At 33.0% G+C, this 22590-nt stretch overlaps 1 protein-coding gene across 1 annotated transcript; it reads right to left on the bottom strand.

Moving 5' to 3' along the window:
- Positions 1 to 760: 760 nt before the first annotated feature.
- LOC128983259 (uncharacterized) lies at positions 761 to 20357 on the bottom strand. Its single transcript, XM_054402495.1, has 6 exons — positions 20256 to 20357; positions 18602 to 18765; positions 9629 to 9834; positions 6945 to 7083; positions 6079 to 6212; positions 761 to 1076 (listed from the first exon to the last, which is right to left on the bottom strand). Exons 2-6 carry the CDS (start codon positions 18642 to 18644, stop codon positions 783 to 785), a joined length of 816 nt encoding a protein of 271 aa, XP_054258470.1. The 5' UTR covers positions 18645 to 18765; positions 20256 to 20357; the 3' UTR covers positions 761 to 782.
- Positions 20358 to 22590: the final 2233 nt, after the last annotated feature.

Below are 22590 nucleotides of genomic sequence, written 5' to 3'. Positions count from 1 at the left end.
GGGATCTCCATTATTAAAATTTTATTTATTCTGAGCTCTATAATTCAAACACTCTATATTTCAAACTTCCTAAAATTCTAAATATATTGTCTTTCCTCTGAAATTTGAATTAGCGAGGTTCTACTGTATAAACTCAATTGTAGTATATACCGGTACGTTATGAGAGGCTCGGCCAACTCCTGTTCTTGTTGAGTAAAAAAATGTTACAACTGATTCATCTAGATGAAATGTCTTGTCCAGTAGCCAAAGCCAACGGTAAAACTACAACAAAATGGTATTACTACAATTATAACCAAATACAAATTGGAAAACCACAGGATAAGATGCAAGCAGATCAATGTGGTTTTTGAATAATATTTTTGAAGTTTACGTTTAAAATTAATATAAAAAGGTTGGCAGTCCTTTTTATCCTAGAATTCGACCATCCACATAAAAGTCAGAGGCCTGACAATGGAAAGTATTAGGCAAAGCAATGAGTGAGCTGGCAGAGTACCTACACAAATGAACTGCACTGATAAATTTTAACTATCGGCATCAGGAAACGAACCCCCGTCATTGCTCCTTTGGTTCCATAGTTCACCACTATGTCCATACATAACATGGGAACCCTACACATCAATGTTTTCACATAATATTTTGTATCAAAATTAATTCTTTATTCCAGAAAACATTAAATATATAAAATAATATAATTTGTTCAGTAATTATCTAAAATCTAGTACAACCAAACTTATCTTAAACTTAAAGTAACAACTTAATGAGCTCTTATTCAACTGTTTACACTAAAAAACACTAAATACAAAAGTGCTATACACAAACAATAACATAAAACTGAAAGGCTGGGAGGGAATGAAACTCAAAGAGACAGTTTGATTTGTGGGAACGTGAGGGACGGAGTAGTTTATCCTCAAGAGTCTATCTGTAGTTGCTAAGTATATGTCAAACTGAGAAGCTGTGCAGCGCAGTCGAAACTGATGAGGGGAGGGGGGAACTGATAGACGAAGATCAGACACTGACATATCAACATCTCCTGCGATCACATAGCTCCTTATCTCAGCGACTGCAGAGTCAGAGATCTGATCAACAATCACAGAATAACATGAGAGCTGTAAACCTTCAAAAGTGGAACTGGAGACTTTGAAGAGCTTGAAGGATGTTAATTTAAAACTTAAAAACTTAAATTTAATAACATTTGAAAAAAGAGGGTTTAGAAAAAAAAGATACTTTACTTATTCTGGAAACCCATATGACTGCAGTTTATAAACATTTTGTATTGTTGCGTAGCATATTATTAGTAACATATGATATATCTTTTAACATAAAAATCAGTGGATATTTTATGACAGGCACAGGACTCTTGATTAAACCCTCATGCTATAAGTAGCATTGACTCATAGGGATTATAGAACATTATGCCATGAGTACAAAATAAACACTTCAAGTGTTCAATTAATGCAATCTACTTAGCGTATTGTACACAAACATTCAAGCACATAAACACTGCTTTTATTTTACAATTCAGAATACACTACATAAGCTTCTCTCATTAACGAAAACAGCTTGGAACCCAATTAGTAAAGATCAATAATTATGTTCTAGTGTGTCATAAATTAGCTTGGTTGGGTAGTGATTAAAAATAATACATTAATATATAACTAAATAAATTATTTTGATGGTTAATTATTAAAATTTTGTTGTCAGTTTTTATGTTAGTGGATCGTCGTAACAAATTTTGTTTAGCATTTATTTTTCACGGTAGGCTAATCAAGTACTATCATACAATTTACAAAAACAAGAAACAGCAAATCATATAAAGACATGTATAAATATATGGTATATCGCGAGCTTAAGTGGTACTGATATAATGAAGAAGTTAACGACTGAAAAGATGTTAACCACTCAATCGCAATGTGAATAAAGTCGACTGAAAAAAGTATACAGTAGAAGGTTTTTGCAGACATTGGCTGATACACATACAGGAATCAAGAGTATTTAAAAATAATTTAATTAGAGGTGCATTAACATATTCCCTATTCCTAATACAAAGAATTCAGCCATGTTATATCCTATGTGGGTGAAGATATGATCAGCCTGATTCACTTCAGAGCAAGCATATGGGGTTTTTTGTTCAAAGTCAAATATCATGCTTAAATCATAAACCTGTCTATTGTCGCACAATGGTTCTACTTACAAGGCAAACTATTTACTTTTCCTGTCTCTAGTAGAGTTGATGGCCTCCATGTCATACTTTAAACTTATAATTATTTCAACTAATACTTTCAGATTTTTATCGCATTATGTGTTTTGGATAGAGATTTTACAAAGTCTAATGTAAACTCTGATGATAAATAATTAATAAAGAAACTATCTCCAAATATAACCTCTTCCTTGGTTGAAAATTATCAGTCTACATCTAGTGGAGACTTATTTCCACCAAAGATATTCATCAGGATTCCTTTTAAACTTTATCAATAAAAGTGTATAATGATACTCATGCTGTACCTAGTCTACCCTAACTGACTGGGACTCTTCCAAAATTTCTCCCAGACAAGTCGGCAGATAGTTCACAAGACTCATTATTCCCTCTCAGGTCTTTTAGGATTACAATGGGGACTTCAAGTTCGGGATTTAGCCCACCCTCAAGCCTTATGAGATAAGTGGCTAGATTAAATAAATACAGATACAATTGGATTATTAAAAGGCATGAATGACTTGACATTCTAGTGTCTATCATCTTCCAAGAATAACTGGTTCCACAAAATGTCTTCATGGCTATGAAGGATTTCATTTCAGCATTTGTGTATAGCATTTTTAATTAAAAATGTTTTTGTCATATTAACTAAATGAAATTATCATGTGAATGATATAATGAATTATCATAAATAATGATAGTATCTAGTTCGGCTAAAACATAAAAATATAAAATTAAGAACTAAAAACTCATGGAGGGGTTTTCAATTTTATTCAATGTTAACTTCTTGTAGCTCATAAAAAGCTACCGAGCTGTTGTCCTGAGGAGTATGTTGAAGAAGTATACATGGTAAATACCTTATGTACTAATTGTACATTGATATGATATTGTGGTAAATGAGATAAAATATGCAAATTGAACTACAGAAACTTTCATTTTAAACCTGAAAAGATTAATTTACTGTTTAAGGAAAGAGGAAGAAACAATCTACCAAGAGAAAATAGTTGTAAAACTATCCAGCATTCTAATCACACTTAATGCTGCAATAGTTTTTTTTTAAGAACTTAAACAACCCTGTCTTGTATACCAACGTCCAACACACCTCTAGAATATGACGAATCATTAAGTAAAGGGGAGAGTCAATGTAATACAAGAATGAACAGTGTGTATAGATTAAATTATTTAGTGGCGAGCGGAATTATGAGAACCCTTCTCCCACCACCTTCGTACAGTACAGTCATCTAAAATATTGACGTTAGATCTTATTTAAATACATTTTTTCAGTAGGGGAAAAGTGGTGGGAAAAGTTGTCTGTCTCTCTCTTTGGCATCCTAATTGACACAATCTTTCCTAAAGTGATTAAATTTAGTACTTAATTATCTTACTACCTAACTGCCAGAGTTCCGAGGATAACTTGAGCAATCATTGAAAACATTATTAGTTTAAGTGATTTCAAATGATAAAAACGTAAGATTCGTTAATCTTTATGATTTTGAATGGAAATACAAAAAAATTAAAAATACAGGGAGCGGCAAAATGATCTGACGGTTTTCTTTGCCGCCCTGTCGAGCGAATGAGTGGCGTAGAGTGGTGGGAATAGGGGCGTTACAAAGCCAACGTGTGGACATTTTTAGTAGCCATGGAGCCGTGGGATAGCTGAGAAACATGTATTTGTAGTAGAAGTGTTTTTAAAAGTGGAAATTCCTGTGTAGCTGTTCAGTACACTTTTCAATATGGGTCCAAGGGGAAAAGTACCAACTCAAAAAACCATTTTGCTGTGAGTAGGTAACTTTAGAGCTACTAGTATAGCATTGAAAAAAGTCAACAGGCTGTTCAATGTCAGCTCGGACACCAGAGAGCGCCGAGAGAGTGATATACGCTGTGGAAGTTAGTCCTCAGCAGCCTAAACGTAAATAAGCTGCAGCTCTGCACTTGTCTGGCCGCTCAGTAGAAGAGTATTACAATACCATCTGCATTTTCATTCATACAAAATGGCAATCGTGCAACTGCAACAGTTGAAGCCCAGTGGTTATGCAAAGCGCATCTCTTTTTCAGAACAAGTAGTGATGACAAAGTTGTCATTATGAGTGACGAATCACACTTTCAATCACGCCACATAGTCTTTCTCACTCTCTTTAGTTTCACACCACATAGTCAGATTTTAGTTTCAATGCTGAACTAGTAGCTCTAAAGTTACCCACCTACAGCAAAATGGTGTTTCGAGTTGGGACTTTTCTTCATTGACCCACATTGAAACGTGTACTGAACAGCTACACAGGAATTTCCACTTTTAAAAACACTTCTACTACAAATTCATGGTGCTCAGCTGTCCCACGGCTCCGTGGCTACTAAAAATGTTCACACGTTGGCTTTGTAACGCCTCTATTCCCACCACCCTACGCCAATCACTCACTTGACAGGGCAGCAAAGAAAACCGTCAGATCATTTTGCCGCTCCCTGTACCACCAATCATTGAGTTAAAACCTACAAGTACCAAGCAAAAGTTCTTTTTGGTTTGTATCTTGAATGTAGTATTAAAAACTAGAATTGAATCAATTGAACTGAATTGGAATTGAATTAGTAGAGAAAATTGATGGTAAGAAAAATTATTTTAATTTTATTTTGTAAAACCAAACACACATCTGTATTCAAGACAGATTTTCTCATCTCTGTTGCCGTACATAAACCACAAATTTACAGACAAATATGAAGCGTGTAGGTAAAATGGTTTATACATTTTCTAGATGAAGATAAATATGAATATCATGCTGGAAATGGGCCGTCCATGTAAACTTAATTTGTCAAATTCATGTCTCTGTTCACTAATGTAAGCGTATTCCATCGGCCCCATCCATCACAAACTTTCAGCAAACATATTCATCCTCAATGTTTACAAGGTCAAAGATTAATGTCAAAACTTTACCACTCACTGCGCCATTGCCAGTCAACCTGATATTTACTAGAGTGTCCTGTTTTGTTAGTGACAACTTTTCTCGCCCATTTATATCTTGAGAAAATATTATTCTTAGAACATGTATCCTAGATTGATATAAAATGTGCGTTCGAAAACTATTATAAATTAAGTTTTTTATATAATACAATTTAAAACTTGGTTAAAAAAATGTGTGCTTCGTTGACATAATATATGAGGGTTTTCTATCTCATTACAGTACAGTAGACCCTTCTTATCCAGACACCTTTAACCAGACTTAAATTCAACCAAACTACACTTGGCAGAAGTGACATCTCTTTTAACGGACAATTTTTGTTAGCGACCAGACTGGATTGGCAGGAAGTGGGCGGTACTGAAACGACTTTTTTTGTGGGAAATATTCAATACCAGTGACGACTTGTGAATATAAAACCATTAAACTAGAACATAAGAAATTTATTTTTCCTTAGATTACAAAAGATAAATTTTTGATCTTCATTTTAGTTTTGTCACCATAGACTTTCTGGTCTGTGTAAAGTAGTCATAAACAAATAGTGAAACACTGTTATAAAATATAAGCCAGAATGATAAGATAGTGCAAGCTGATCTTGAATCTTGAATCAGTATAATCTGTCTTCAGTCCAAGACACTTCCACTAAGTGATGGTTCTAGGACCTTGACAAGGAGGGGGGGGGGTTAATAGGGGTATTTTCACACTGACATCCAGGAGGGGAGTCCGGAGGTCCCCCTCAAGATATTTTTCTATTCTCAAAGTCGTTTGTTGACTTTTGAAGCAATTTTTAATGTCTAGAACTGTGTCCAAAAACCTCCTTTACGCTTTAATGATGAAATGTATGTTTACGTTTATATTTCCAGGATTAATGGGGGGGGGGGGGTTAGCCCCTATAGCCCCCCTCGGAACCACCAGTGCTTCCACTTCTATGCTACTGTTTACCTGTTTGTCATCAAGGTACCAGGTGATGTTCACTGGGGGATGACCTCCCCTAGAACTACACCTGGCAGAGATGTCTTCCCCTTCATTATACACACTCTTGCTAGTCACTAGGGATGGTCTTGATACAGGGTCTTCTGAAACCCGCAGCACATTAATTTAGAAACATTGCACTATATTGTACTGCAAGCTTTGACAGTTGTTAGAAAAGGATATCTTATTTCCACGTCAAAGCTGTATCCTGTTTTAGATTATTAAAAATTAACACAGTTGAGGAAAAACTAAAAATACAGCTATTTTGTAAATTATAGAGTATTTTGAAATCACAACAACTATAAATAAAGAATTATATAGAATTTTTCAGTAGCATACTTCGTGAGTGAGTGGCTCGTTCAATTATAAGTTCTGTTTGAATAAAATATTGCTACCTACTGCTGGTTCATGAAAATGACTATTGTCTTTGGACTACTTCAAAATCCTTCAGGATAAGCGTTTTTCCCATAAGGCACATTGGGATGGCCATTAAGGGCCATCAGCTCCGCAATAATAAAAGAATCAATCAAAAGTAATCAACCTAACCCATTGTCAAGTTTTAGACAGCTGAATACATCGTACTCATATTTGTAGTTTGTTGATAATAATTGAAGTAAGTGTGATATAATATGTAAGAAAAAGAAATTCGTGGTTTTTTATGGTGTGTTCCTAGTGTGGTGGCTTTAGATGACCTAAAAATATTATCCAAAATAGGGTTTCTTCCTGAAACCATCCAGTTTTGAATATTCCATACTCCTAAACCCTCGAAACATGATACCTATTGCCTGCGGGAGGCCCTGTTTGCTTGTTTCTGAGTGTAACAACTGTTGCCTCACCTGTAACAGAGACAAAGTACGACTTGATGATGGTGTGGAACAGTGGTTCCTCAGTCACCTCACATTTGTAGATACCCGCCAAACCTCGATGCATCGGTCCAAGGGTCACCACTGACTTGTTGAGACTATTCATCTGTAACTATGGTTACAATGTGACTAGGCAGTTCTTATTGAAATACTTCCAGTTCTCTATCCTTTGCAAAAGAGGTTATCTATTTAAATGTTTAGGAAATAATTGTAAAGTTTGGCTTCTAGAGTAACTATAGTGTGATAGATATAAAAAAATGTCGAAAGGAGCAGAATTCCTCAACTATTTATTTCCATCAACTTGACATTACTCTTTCTTATTGGTGGTAATTGGTGGACAAAGGAGTAGTTTTCGGTGATGGAGAGTGTGTTGAACCCCAGATATTTAGTACATTTCTTTTTTGGATTAATGCTATTATCATTGTCATCAAGAAGACTTGGGTCCAGGGCCAAAGTAGTGTTTTCATATGGGATCTTCAAAAATCCACAGCTTATTCGAATTTACATTTATATATATACTTTAAAGGCCTATATGTCCTCAGGAATAATAATCATAGTAAGTTTCTGAATCAGTTTCTTCCAACCATAGGATGATGTTAAGAAGGAATAATACAAAATCAGTTTGTTGGTGTTTTCTTTGATTTATTATAAAAATTTAAAACATATTTGATATCATATGAAAATGCTAAACACAATATGGGTCTCCAATTTCATTGTCATGCAGAATAAATTAACTGCTGAATATTGCTTTAGAAAAATTCCCATTATGGAATAAGCTTTTACCATAGGTCTCATGGTAAGACCCAAAGCCAGGACTGATTTCCCAAAGAGGCCAAAAACACAATTTGTTGAAGTTTGTTTATATATATATATATCTCCATTGGTACAATAACTCAAGTAAAAATTATCTGCGTTTGATGGAATTTGGTACAAACGTGTAAACAAACCTATTTTTGGTGTGAACCGGTTGATGTACCAGCATGATCAGACTATGTAAATACTAGAGGTTTAAGAAGGGGGGGTGGGGGGTTATGGGGTGAAAGTTTGTTTTTCAAATTTTTGTCCTTCAAAAGTACACAATATAGTAGTTTATTCTTTCCAAAGCATTTTTTAGAGCTTCAAAAACGAATAATTTATTAGAGATATTGAAGCTTCGTTGTACGTCTAATATGTTTATGGAAAGATTCAAAATAACTAAATATTTAAAATTCCTTTGTTAATCTTATGGAAAATAAGGAAACTGTTGTAGTTTACTTGTTTATAGATGTGTTTCAATCAAATTTGGTACAATTATTTATTTCATACCAAGCCATTAACATTTAAATAAAAAAAAACCTTTGTGAAATTTCGTGTAGCAACAAATCAAAGTACTAACTAACCCTAAGGTCATTTAAATGGGGAATAAATATAACATGTTTTATGGAATATTTAAGTAGAAATCTGATCAGGCTAATGGAAAATGGTTTGCTGTGGCGGGGGTGTTAAAATATTTAATATGGATGTATCAAAATACATTATAAATAATTTTTGGCTTAAGAAAATAACTTTAAAACATTAAAAAGATTTATTTTCATACAAGTCTTGTGATTTGGATGATTTTTTATTGATCAATAACATTTGACTAGAAATAATATTTTTTTTCTTTTCTTTAAACAGCAGAACTCAATGAGCCACTACCAGTTTTACTAGGTTAGATGTGTAAATTTCCTTTAACGACAACCATCTATTTGCCGATACTTCCCTACAGGGAAATCTGCTTAAAGACATGCTGTTAAGGTCCTTAAGAGGCTAAAATTGAGGGAAAAGTTAACTTCATGATAAAATACATAAACTTCTACAATAGTTGCTGCTGGTATTGTACGAATATTTAAATGTTTATTTTTACCATTCTTATAATAAATTTGTATTCAAAAAACTGTAATCGTTAAAGGCATTTACATATTATTTAATACTATTTTTGTAAAATGTCTGATTCTGCAAGCTGTTAAGGGGGTTTAGTTAGACCAAACATCAAAGTCACAGTAACAGGTATCATGTTATAGTTAATTCATCAAAATGCTTGTTCCCAATATATCTGTGATTCTTTACCTCGAGTGTGGAGAATACATTCGTTTAAGGATTTTTAGATGCTGAGTTTATAGTATCACCAGTTTACAAGAACGTAAATTGGAATGTTTATTTAAATTGGTTTTTGTTTGGATGTAATAATATATTTACTGTATTATGTTCTGTTGCAGTTAAATTATCACTCTTTACTTTTATAAATGATTTGATATACGGTAAGTGAAGTTATAAGTGATCTACGCTCATTCATCAACCCAAACTAAAAACTTATACCCATAGAATTACTTTCCATCTGATAAAAATTGCAGTTTGTATAATAGTAGACTACACAAACATTTTTTCATTAGAAACTGCAACATCTAATTGTAACTATTACTGAATAATATTCTATAAATACCTGAAAATTTTGCATAAACATTCATCAAATAATTTCCATGCTATCTACTCTAGTATACTGTATATTGTTTTATTTTAAATTCAATGTCTTAAACTTCAATATAGTTATATACAGTATCAATTTAAGACCTCAGGTTTAAATGTTACAAATAATACTCATATTAGCAAAAGTTGTAAATAATTTTTTCCAAACTAACATGTACAGAAGCGTCTTGAAGAGGAAACATCATGGTAGGAGGTCTGTCCCGGGGAACGAAGCGGAAGAACTCTGTGTCCTCCAGGTACAGCTTGGCGGTGTAGAGAGAGTTTCTGTCAAGGTGGTAGGCACAAGTTAGTGTCAAGAAGCCTCCAGTCCTGACTGCTTCGGGAGCCTCAAGAGTTACATCTCTGAGAGATTCCAGTCCTGCAACAAGTTTTGAAACTATCAGTGCTGCTTTGATATCTCAAATGCTAAAAAAACTGTTATCTCTGGGTTTAACTTAAAGAGCAAATTGCAGAGCCAGAAGATATCAAGTGTATATGTCCAGTCGTTGAGGGTCGTTGTTTGTTAAGGAACACCAAGGGAACCCGGTTAGCTAAAGAACTTCTTGCTGCAAATGTGTCAGTACTTCCTGAACAGTGGTGTAGTGGTAAATTTTCCAATGTGGGAACATATCCCAATGTATATCCCCAACAGTGTGTGTGTGCGCGTGGGTGTGTGTGTGTGTCTGTCTGTATGTGTGGATGTGTACAGAGCTACAGACCGCACCTGAAGTCCAATTTTGATGACATTTTGTTGTAGGTACTAATCCATGGTATTTTCGAGTGTTTTTTAACCATGGGTGATATTTCCATAAAACCCCATAAGATAACAGGAAAAACCCCGAACGATTTTGATAAAAATTTAGTATATTACAGTATGTTATAGTCCCTTAAATTCTGAACAAAATGGTAGAACTCTCTTTGCTGAATAAATTACAGTCCAAAAGTTATAATAACTGATGTTATTTTCCCATAAAATCCCCATAAAATAAAATAAAAACGGATTTTTGAAAAAAAAAAACAGGTTTTGATAAAAATCATTATGTAATGGTCCTTTTAATTATTCTAAACTCAATAGTGCAAACCCCCTATGCTATGATAATTACGGTTCAAAAGTTATTGCAACTTTTGTGATTTTCCCTATAAAATAGTTACTCCCATCCCTCCGCTTACCCATGATAAATGTTGTTGACATGCTAATGGGAAAAAGTATGTGTCAGATTGCTGATACCGTTGATATAGATTGGCGTACAACAACGCCTCAATACATTTAATTGTTTAAGCTATACAAAATAGTTCAGAAAGAATGCTAAATTTTATGTTAAGAGTCAAAAATAGGAAAACCCAATGTTACCCCCAAAAACCCGTTCCCATGATTCAATTGTGCTGGTTCGCGAAATTGTTTGAGTAAATATAGGTTTACGTTTGTACTGAATTTCATCAAAGTCAGATGGTTTTATTTAAGTTTATATGCAGTTATATGAGTTCATTATATGTATATGAAACGGATGGTGTTTTTGGCCTCTGGGAACATCAAAACGAAGGGGTATATCGGGTATAGGTTTTACCATGAGACTTATGGTAGTAGCTTATTCCCTGAATGAGAAATTTGCTAAAAGTTCACATGGAATAATTTACACATAAACGCTTAAGATTGTTATGTATTCTGTCTTGAAGCGTCAAACAACATGTGTGTCTGTTTGAACTGTTTCCTGTGTACACAGGAGTTAAGTCTTTCCGGCTGACTAATTCTTGATATGATTCTACGTGATTATAGAGTACACAGACGCTGAAACCTGGTATGCAATGAATGATATGTACCTAATGAAAATTTGACGATAAGGGATAGTGTCCCCATTTTACTACACCTGTTTAGATGGAATGACTGTTTACGAAAAAATATAGATTGTTAACATACACTTATCAAACAAAAAACGTGGTATGTTTTCGATGTTTCAATAGATATTTTATAATTGGAATTTAACGCTAATTTTACTCATTCGGTATTTTTGCTATTACTGTACAATATGAATACCTACTGATAATAAATTAAACAGATGAAACCAGTGTATAGTGATTGAGTAACGTGTACTTTTTGTACACATAGACTTATTATTGAGCTCACTAAATATCCTTCTAGATGGATAGCCCTTTGAGTAATTATAAAAAGCGAATTGGAGGTTTATTTCACCTATGTGCTTAAGTTTTGACTCACATTCCCTCCGTGCAGCACTACACACCTCTATCCAATTTAATTTTTGTACGTATACCTACTTAAATATTTTGTCATGTGATATTTTATTTTGTTTGTGTTTATTTATGTTTCATATCTTAGCAGGTAGGTTTGTACAGTTATTGTAACTTTTATGTCATTTTTCCCGATATTTGCAAATTATTTTATTTTAAATATCACATTTTTTGTTTATTAATCTGAAATTTTCTGTTTTTTAAACAAAATTCTCTTTATATAAAGAAATTATGCCAAGTTTTGAAAGGGCGAGGAAACAACTATTTTGTTAAAAACCACAGAATGGTATATATCTGTGTAAATTAACATTTTGGGACATATTTTCACATTTTTAAATCCACTTTGATCCATATTATCCAAAGATAGTTTGCAGAATGAAAGGCACCCTGCATATGAATTGTAAATAATTAGTTATTAATTCACACAGACACGCTGTATATTCAGTTACAATAAACCTAAACTTGAGAATAATGTATGTGTATGATGTTGCATAATAGCATAATGTGTACACTAATATATACTAAGTAGACGTCATTCAATCACTATACACTAGTTTCGACTCTTTGATTTACTATCAGTAGATATATTCAGATCGTACAGCAATAAAAAAAAAAAAAAATTAAATAGCACAATTAACATTAAATTCCAATTAAGAACTATCAATTGAAACATCGAAAAGTTCACGATCAAAGTTGTTTATCCCAAATGTATTAACTTTTTGATTGTCATTGATCTTAGCTGTAACGATTCACACTTCACATATATATGTTTATTCCCGTAAAGATAATATCCGTAAAAGGGCGTCAGCTGTATTTAAACAGATTTGAATCACAATCTATATAATTAATACGCTACATGAAACTTTGTCGGTTGAACTCCTCCGCCACTTCTTAACCGATTTTATCCATTGACGTCTCATTGGAAAGAGCGTGTCGCGTAGATTTGCAAACTGGCCTTACATTTTTGAAAAAATCCCTTGGGATTTGCCCCAGTGGCTTTGAAAGTTCCCATGTTATCCTTATGAAGAACATAATTGTTTACATTTTGATCAGCTGTATAATTTAATTGCTGTTATTTATTTTTGAATTCAATGAAATGCGTTGAGTACATTTATTTACTATTTGAGTTTGTGTAAACATAACCCCCAAGACGGATCGTGTTAGTATGGTTGTATCTTAAATCTGTGTATTTATCGTTGTTTTTTGTCGCTATGACGGATCGTGTTAGCATGATTGTAATTTAAATTTGTGCATTCATCGTTGTTTTGTGTAGCTATAATTTGTTTATTTGTTTTTTTATGCCTCCGACGCAAAGACAACGAAACATAAACAGGAGGCGTAATCGTGATAACGACCGCAGCTACAGAAACAGAACAGTGTGGTGCGTAATAGGCTTAACTCATCACAGTCAGCACCTGACCCTGGACAAACTCAACCATTAGGTTAAAAATGCGCCCTTTAACACTACCCCAAAACGACTTTTCGTTCTCAATTAGTTCTCTATCATGACCTGTGTTGCCTGTACAGCGAGGCATTTTAAGAAGGAGAAAACCGGCCGGAATGCTTTAGGTTTATCAATAACGAAGATAAACATGACTCAGATAATAGTACACATACAGTACAGACCATACAGTACACACCGGTAATCTTATTGAGTTGAGTCTTTTAAACACATTGTAAATATGACTGTTATTCGTTTTGAAATAATTCCTGTAATACTTTGCAATTGCTCGAATTCGAGCAACATGTACACTAGTAATTATAAACCTGATAAAAATTTGTCCAAACATATTTTGATGAAGAGCATAAAAGATGGTTTGACGTAGATAAAGTGAGGACAAAAGGCAGCAGCGAAGGGAGCGTGCCAACACGACACAATAGCGGGCGTTTGTCTTCCAAAATTAGCTCGGTCACAATGGAAGCTTAAAATACGCCAAGCGTCTCCGTGATTCGGGAATCGTCACAGGTTGCTGCTACAAGCTGATAGTGTCATGTGTTTTGTCTGATATAACTACCAAGATTTAAATCGGCCGACGATGATCAATATGCGTAGGTACAACATGTAGGGAACAAAAATAAAAACATTTGCTTACAGTTATGAAATAATAAGCATTACTTAGTTTATGCTGAATATAATAGGGTACAATAATACAAGGTGCGTAGCATGTCTAGGAAAATTATCGTCTAGGCCACTATTATTTATAACCAAAACACTACACATACACTTTGGTCTACAGAGTTTGAAGTCAGATAAAAGAAAAATGACTGCTTCCGTTTAAGTCGAACGTCAAAGAGGGACTCATTTAGAGGATATACGGATATCTTAGTGTACCGTATGAGGTAAAGCTGTAATGTCAGAGTTTGAGCTAAACTACTAAAAAGGGGTAGACCTATGAGAAAAATTCCAATAAAAGGTGTAAGGTGTATGTAGACTGGACCTTACGAGATATGAGATGAGATTCTAAAGTGGATATGACTTAAATCATCATGTGAGGCTAAGAGCTAAAATTTGCAGTGACGCACTTAGAACATTATGAAAGTCGTCATGCATTACTTATTGCAGTAACACATTCTAAGTATATTACAAAACATAAATGTGTAAACGCAACATAATTGATCACAGGATTAAATGTAGTTTTTTAACGTCGATCAATTCAAACACTTGTTAGAGAAACATGTATACTAGAGACCACAGCTACAATTCAAAATGCTCCGCAAAATTGTCCATTCGATGGTTAAATGTTCTTTATACATGTTAATACTCTATGCAATAGACCTCGGGATATCAAAATCAAACAGTAAACTGGTGCCGGATCTAGGTCTTACCGTGCCACCTACGGTAATACAGTAGCTTCTTCCCTACACGGAAATTCTCTAAAATGTAATAAATTGATTATAACCTGTTAATTGAGTGACAGGCTAGTCACTCAGGCCAATGTCAGTCCGGCTAGTGAGTGCATCAATTTCTACCTTCAAACAGAGTCAATAATTCCCGCACCGCAGACATTTCCAGGAATACGGGTGCACGTTGAGGCAAAAGCCAGGTGTCATTAAAGGTTAATTTAACGCATCGATCCGTTGGTGGTTTATAAACTTTAACAGTTTTAAACAAAAAAATCCGTAATACCTGTAGCTATTCCTTGTAGCAAACAGAAGAGTTGTGAAACACGAGTTAGTTGATTGTTTGTTAAATAAATAATGCATTTAATATACTAAATTCCAAAAAAACTTTAGTTTTTTATTTTAAAATTATCAATGTTTTAATTGTCAAAAGATGACAGTTTGAGACGAATGGCCGATCTACACACATCAGTCCAGTCACAGTTCAGTCTCAGTTGCTTCCGCAATTCCTCAGTCAACTGCCAGTCAGTTGGTTTCAGTCAGTCATCCTTCATATATTTACAGTGATGTTACAGTCAAGAATCTTTAAGGGGAGCTGAACCGCCCATAAGAGCCCATGTTAAATTCTCCAAGTTTAGGTAAATTTTTCTCGGAAACTATTTAACCTACAGCTTTAGAAATTGTAGACAGTTAATATATGTGCTTCCAGAGTGTGTTGAACTAGAATTATGTTTCTATGGTTACAAATTTTATTTTTTTATATTTTTGAAAAATTCTATTTTTTTAGACAAAAAATATTTTTTTTTTATTTTTGTAATTTTTACTATTGATCCTATGGTGATAATTCTAGTTCCACATATTTGTAGTGATGTAAGGTACACTTGGTAAAAATTTCATCAAGATATGTTTATTACTTCTTGAGAAAAGTGTACCTTTATCATTAAAAAAACAAGTTTTCGGAAAGTCGCGAACAAAGATGACACTACTAGGCCACTAGATGGCCTTACTAGGTCTACTCCCTATGCTCAGAAAATTTGGTGCTTTACTTTGTTTTTTGTTTTTTTCTTGTTTTGGGAGGTGATACCTATTAATATATATATATTTTCTTTTTCAGGATAAAACAAAGAATCTAAAACTAAAATAAAATTTTTTTTAAAAATTAAAAAAATTTAGGTTCAGCTCCCCAATTATAACACAATATTCTACTAAATTTTCATCGTCCATCTTTTTGATTGTTACAAACAGTATGCCTACTTGAAATATACACAATCATTTAAAAAACAAAAAAAACTATTTTCTAACCTCAAAAATGTTCGTCAGGTGTTGAAACAACCCAAAAATATCGGTGGGAAGAAATCTGAAAATGACTGACGGAATTGCGACGGATGAATGTGGATAGCACAATAGAAAATACATTAAGGAATATTTGTTTTACTGTGACGTGACTGATGTGACTGAATTGTGCCGTGCCGGAACTGATGTGTGCGAATCAACCTTAATGCGTGAAACTGAATCACCACAATTAACATTTGTTAATCCATCATTTTCGTGTATTTTACCTTGTATCCAAGAGTTATCAGTGTGATGTTGATTCATGACAATGCTCTGTGTGTCAAGCACATTCAATTATTGACAAATAGAATAACAATGAAATGCACTAAAATATTACAATTATATTTGTTGGTTCAGCTTTTTATTTTAAGGAATACGTTGGTTTTTTTACATTTTTGGTTGACATTTTCATAACACCATTAAATTGCAAAGCACAATGACTGACGCTCAGCATTTTCATGAAGACTACGGCAATAGCTACTTCTCTGTAGGAAAATTCGAAAAAATTATAAAAATGAAAAACATCAGTAATTTCTGGTGTATTTACTTTATTTAAAACTAAAACAAAATAGTTTAACTAATTTTACTACCTTTAAAAATAAAGAACTTTCTACTTTCGCAATTCCTTAGCTTCTGTCAGAAATAATTAATCCTTCAATGACCTTAAGAAAAAGTTAGGACACAATACTGCCACTAGGCCATGATAAGACTCACACTATTCTAGTGTTCTAGTTTGGTTACTACTTGATATAAAATGTACAGTATACCAGCAATCGTGTTTATTTTATTTACAAAAGTTGGAATCAGTGATGCAAAGAACGGACGGATGAATGGCAACCAATGACATGCATTTTTTACTGTGTGGTTGCGGACGACTCAATATCCAAACCGTACCAGATCTGTCACTGCAATATTTTTAAATTTTGAGTATGAGTTTTTTTTTAATCTAAAGATTTAATTACAATTTTTGGTCAATTGAAAAATTTGGGCCCATAACATTTGTTATTGGTGACTGTATTGTAATGCATTTATAATCGGTTAACAAAGACTTGTACGGTTTCTTCATTGATAGTTAAAACCTAAAACCTTAAAAGTAAAGTACTATTAAATTCACAAACTTTAGTACAATTTTCCTTTGATTGCATTACGTTCTTTTGAGATGATTACATTTGTGAATTTTTCAGCTAAACAATTTAGAAAATGAAGTTGTAAAAGTTTTTAAATTGCATATAAAAATATAAAGTAAAATTTTAGATGGTTTCACAAAGCTTAAATTTTCTAACCTAAGTTCATAAAATCATGAAAATACAGACAGAAAAGTTTGTGTAGGGAAATATGTCATTTTGTCAAAGAAAAATTTTGTATGTATACTGTCAGTTTGTTTTTACCATGCTGTAACATTTAATTGACTTAAGTAATCACTCAAACACATACTTTTGCCTTAAATGTCCTAAGTAATTACTTATATAAACATATGAAAATCGTTTGTACACAATCCCATGAAAGTATTTTAGTTTATAAGCAGTTTAAAATACACGTGCAGTTCTTACTAAGAAGACTAACATTGGAATTTTACTGTGACGTGACTGATTTGACAGAATTTTGCCGTGCCGGAACTAATGTGTGCGAATCAACCTTAATGCGTGAAATTGAATCACCACAATTAACATTTGTTAATCCATCATTTTCATGTATTTTACCTTGTATCCAAGAGTTATCAGGGTATGCTGTTGGTTCATGACAATGCACTGTGCGTCAAGCATATCCAATTATTTGACAAAATAGAATAACAATGAAATTCACTAAAATATTGAATAATCGTAGGTTTAGGCATATACCTTTGTACCGAATTTCATCAAAATCGAATAATTTTAACATTGAACTCTATTGTTACTCCCCCCCTTATACATAGTATAAGGAGAGAGTATTTTTTCGTAAAAATTTAGGAGTTTGAGTTTTGGGTGGACATATCTGTTTTAGGTTGGTACCCCTGAACCAAACATAAAAGGATTTCGAAATGAAGTATGTCTGTGTGTCTGTATGTTGGTCTGTGTGTGTGGATGTGTACAGAGCAACAGAGGACACCTGTGGTCAGATTTTGATTTAATTTGGTATCAATGGTATCTCCAGGTGTTTTTTTTTATTTATTTTTGTTTGTTAAAGGTTATTTTCTAAAAGATAAAAATAAATTTACTTTGATTTAAATTTAGCATGTTGTATTCCTTATCTCTAAACAAAATGTTACAACCCCCATTGCTGTAAAAATTACAATACAAAAGTTATTGCTTCTTACACGATTTCCTCCATAAAATACCATAGTTACTCCAACCGCATATCCATTATAGCGTTGTTGACAAGCTAGTGGGAGAAAGTATGTGTCAGATTGCTGATACCGTTTATTTAGTTTAATTTCTAAATAAACATGTCATTTTTGTCACAATATTTTGTTGTATAGAGATTGCAGGCTTTTCATGCCAAAATCACTCACCAATATATGTATTCCAGGAATATAGTGGATGTATAAACGCTTTATTCCAGGAATTATGTATTTGACAATGGCAGCTCGCCGAAACATGCAACACTTTGACCAAGGTTACAATTTGGAACTGATTAAAGGTGATGCAAAACAATTAATCAACGAACAACAAATTTCAATAACTATTCAACTAGAAAACTTATAACAAATAACCTTTTAAAGACTAAGATGAATAAGGAAATAATGAACTTACCTTGAATCATGTAAACTAGAACGACCAAGAGAGTAGCCAACATTACAAAACTTGTGAACTTCTGTATAATATGAATATCACTTATAAAAAACCCAAATATCTAACTCTTAAAGCGTAAGTTATGGTTGTTTTCAATGTCGGAAAGTTTTAAGCGGGATTCTTCACTGTAAATTTGAATCAAGTGTCAAAATATGAAGTTAGAAATAGTTGTAGACTTATGCTAAATAGTGAGATTAATAATGAATAAACAATGTCTTATGACACTATTAGAACCTCTCTCGAAGTCAACATCTAAATGCGTTAGGTTCTCATCAAGAATTCATCACGCAAATAGTCTCATTTGAAAAACACAAAGGAAGTTATTTTTATCTTAAAATAACATTTCTGTCATAAAAGTTCCCAAAATAAACTTAGACAGGCACAGTTTTAGTCCCAAAACTTTCTGGGGAAAGTTTTAATAAGTTTTGTATTTTTTATGTTGCAGTTCTATATAAAAGACGTTCTTACCACATTTGTGATGGTAAATAGGATTTACAGTTTGTAAATAAAGTACTAAAAAGAAAACACAAAAAAAGATTTATACAAATAATACTTGCAATTATATCACTAAACCAACTGATGTTTTTTAAACTTGTGCTTAGTACAAATTTCACCTCAGTGTATTTCTTTATTTTAATGTGATTTATATGTCTCTACAAATTCTGGAACCAAGAAATTAATGCCTCGCCTTTTATAGAATAAGATAGTACAACGCTCAAATATGTTATGCTTTGATATATTCTATGCCTATATTCTAGGTTATCTGACAGTTTCTTCATTCACAACAACTACCATGTTTGTAGTAGTAGAACCTTGATAACAAGACTCTCATGGGGATTATCAAATAAGACTTGTTATCAAGGTTGACTTCTTATCGAGGTTTGCAATAACATGTAATTAAAGGGTAAAATAAATTCTAGGGATTTTGAAAATGACACTGGTTATCAAGGGTGACTTGTTTTCGAGGGTCTTGTTATCAAGGTTCCACGTAATTTACTACCATAAAACTTTAATTTATTTTAAAATGAGCCAAGAAATAGGCTCAACTTAGAAATTGTTTAAACATTTTTTATTTGACGTGACTGACTGGCCTTAGAAACTGTTATACAATAGATGTTTCTGTGAGAATATTTGTTTGAAAATATTTCCGTTAATCCTATAAACAGAACATAACTGACGGATTAAGGGAGTTAACAAATGAAGCATTGGTGATTCTAGTCTTAAGTTTACCCTGTAGCGAAATATGTTTAATTAATAAAGTAAATTATTCGCAAAAGATTAGAACTGCAATTCAAAGTATTAGTTATTACAAATTAAAAATATCTACGAACATGTTTGGGCGTCAAAGTTAAGAACTGTTCATGTAAGTAGTTTTGTTTAAGTTTAAATTTTAAATGTATACATAAATTGTTCGTTTGAATGTATATTGAGTTTTTAGGAATATTTTTACTTTTTATAGCCTGAAATTTTAGTTGGTAATTACATTTTTTATAAACAAAAGTTTTTGCCTTCAAAATCTTTAATAAGTTAGTTTTGAGTGACATTTTACGATTATAATTTGAATTTTTAGTTTAAGTAATATTTATATAAGTTGTAACGATTGACATGCACGAACCAATCGAATATATTGTTTTCAGTTCTCCTAGTGTCACACATTGCCACAGTCACACATGTCACAGTACACTTTGCCACAGTCTAGCTACGTCGCACGACCGCGTCGCGGACTCGACTGAGAGCGTCTATTCCCGTATCATCAACTCTCTAATATATCTTTCCTATCCCCCGTCGTGTCCTCCTAGAACATCTCATTACTGTGGAAATTAAGTGTTCTATATGACAATTAGTGATTTTACAATACAATTTATATATAAATTGTGCCAAATAAGACAAAAGATTAATTGCATACATTTTTACTTTCTCCTCCTATGGCCTATACAAAGTATATGGAGAAAGTATTGTTTTCGTCAAAATTTTCGAGTTTGAGTTTTGAGTGGATATATCCGTTTTGGGTCCCTCTGGAAAAAAAGTGTTTTTTAAAGTGACGTCTGTATGTGTGGATGTGTACAGAGTTACACACCTAACTCCTGTAGTTACACCTGTAGTCCGATTTTGATGAAATTTGGTATGTAGGTACTAATCCGTGGTATCCCCAGGGGTTTTTTTTAATTTGGATTTTTAATGGCAATTTTCCCATAAAAACCCATAAAATAACGGAAAAATAAGATTTACTCGAAAACTGCCCGAACGATTTTGATAAAAATTAAATATGTTGTAGCCCTTTAAATTCTGAACAAAATAGTATAACTCCCCCATTCCTGTATAATTACGGCCCAAATGTTATTGTAACTTAGGCTATGCTATTTTCCTATAAAACCTCTATAATATAACAGAAAAATGGATTTTCGAAAAAGCAGGCATTGATACAAATTAGTATGTCATGGCCCTTATAATTGTTCAAAGCTGCAATTGCTAGAGTAAAGAGTTAAGTAGCTTAGTTATTTTCAGCTATTGAAAAGGAACAGTTTGTCACACATATATGTAACAGTTTGTATACCTTTAGTTGTTCTATTTTTGTAACTAATATTAAATAATATTTTCACACTAAAAATAAACAATATTTCGGTTCTCTTAGTCCTTCATACTCACATCAGAAATGCAGGAAACTGTTTGGCGAAAAGGGTGGATCACTGAAAATTCCCCGCAATCTACAGGCACGTAGGTCTGAGTCTGGTAATTTGATGTACTTTAGACGTAAATTTACTTTATTCGCTTATTTGAAACACGGTTATTAAATTTACAATTTATTGCTATTTAACTTAGCAGGAAATCACATATTCATCCATATTTGATTTTCAAATTTCAATCTATGGCTTTTTAATCAGTTGGTCTGTTATAATTGTGTTGTAAAGTTAATTTATGTTTCATATATATAACCAGAAGATTGTTATTTGTTATGATTTAATTTAGAAGGCATGATGAGATGCTCATCAACAATAGATGATGAACATTATCAGAGTTTGGGTTCGAGTAACTTTAAGATCGTTCCTGTAATTTTATCAATTAATAAATTATCTATTATTCAATTATTTGGACTATTTCATGCTATAATAATATTAGTGCGTTCAGTACGCAAGGAGATTATACGATGGCATCCCGGGGTTGTTACTAAGATCATAAGTCCTGTCACATATTTGGTGAAAGTAGAAGGCCGGACAAGGTTTGCACATGCTGACCACCTTAGAACAAGTCACTTGAAAAGCGAGGAAGAAGAGGACGATATCACTGTACAATTTCCAAGAGAAATCTATTCACGTCCTAAAGAGATAACGTTACAACATGACGATGCAGCAAAATCTCCATAATCACATACCAGACCAATATCTCCTAAATGTTCATCAACCAATATCCCTCTTACTACAAACAATGACACACTATCAGATGCTGTCTTTCGACGCTCTCAAAGAACCTGCAGAATGCCAGCAAAATTAGATCTATAAACAAATTCCTCCCTTTGTTTCAATATTTTTTTTAATAATTTTATTTTACGTTGGAAGGAGTTGTTGTAAAGTTAATTTATGTTTGATATATATAACCAGAAGATTTGTTATTTGTTATGATTTAATTTAGAAGGCATGAGGAGATGCTCACAAACAATAGATGATGAACATTATCAGAGTTTGGGTTCGAGTAACTTTAAGATCGTTCCTGTAATTTTATCAATTAATAAATGATCTATTATTCAATTATTTGGACTATTTCATGCTATAATAAATTGTTACCTATGACTCTGATTGTAATGACGGTCAAAGATGAGTCCAGGATCCAAACAGCCTAATATATTATCAGCCTTAAATTGATATATGTATATAAATGTAAAATATGTAATGTGTTATAACCAAGTGAATGTGTAAAATGGAAGATTTAAAATTAAACTAAGAAGACGAGACCAT

This window comes from Macrosteles quadrilineatus, unplaced genomic scaffold (assembly GCF_028750875.1).
Source record: "Macrosteles quadrilineatus isolate MER2022 unplaced genomic scaffold, UCM_ALF_1.0 Scaffold_1__1_contigs__length_201487025, whole genome shotgun sequence".
NCBI classification, from domain to species: domain Eukaryota; kingdom Metazoa; phylum Arthropoda; class Insecta; order Hemiptera; family Cicadellidae; genus Macrosteles; species Macrosteles quadrilineatus.
The sequence above is the reverse complement of the archived record's forward strand: the minus strand, read 5'-3'. Positions and strand labels throughout refer to the sequence as shown.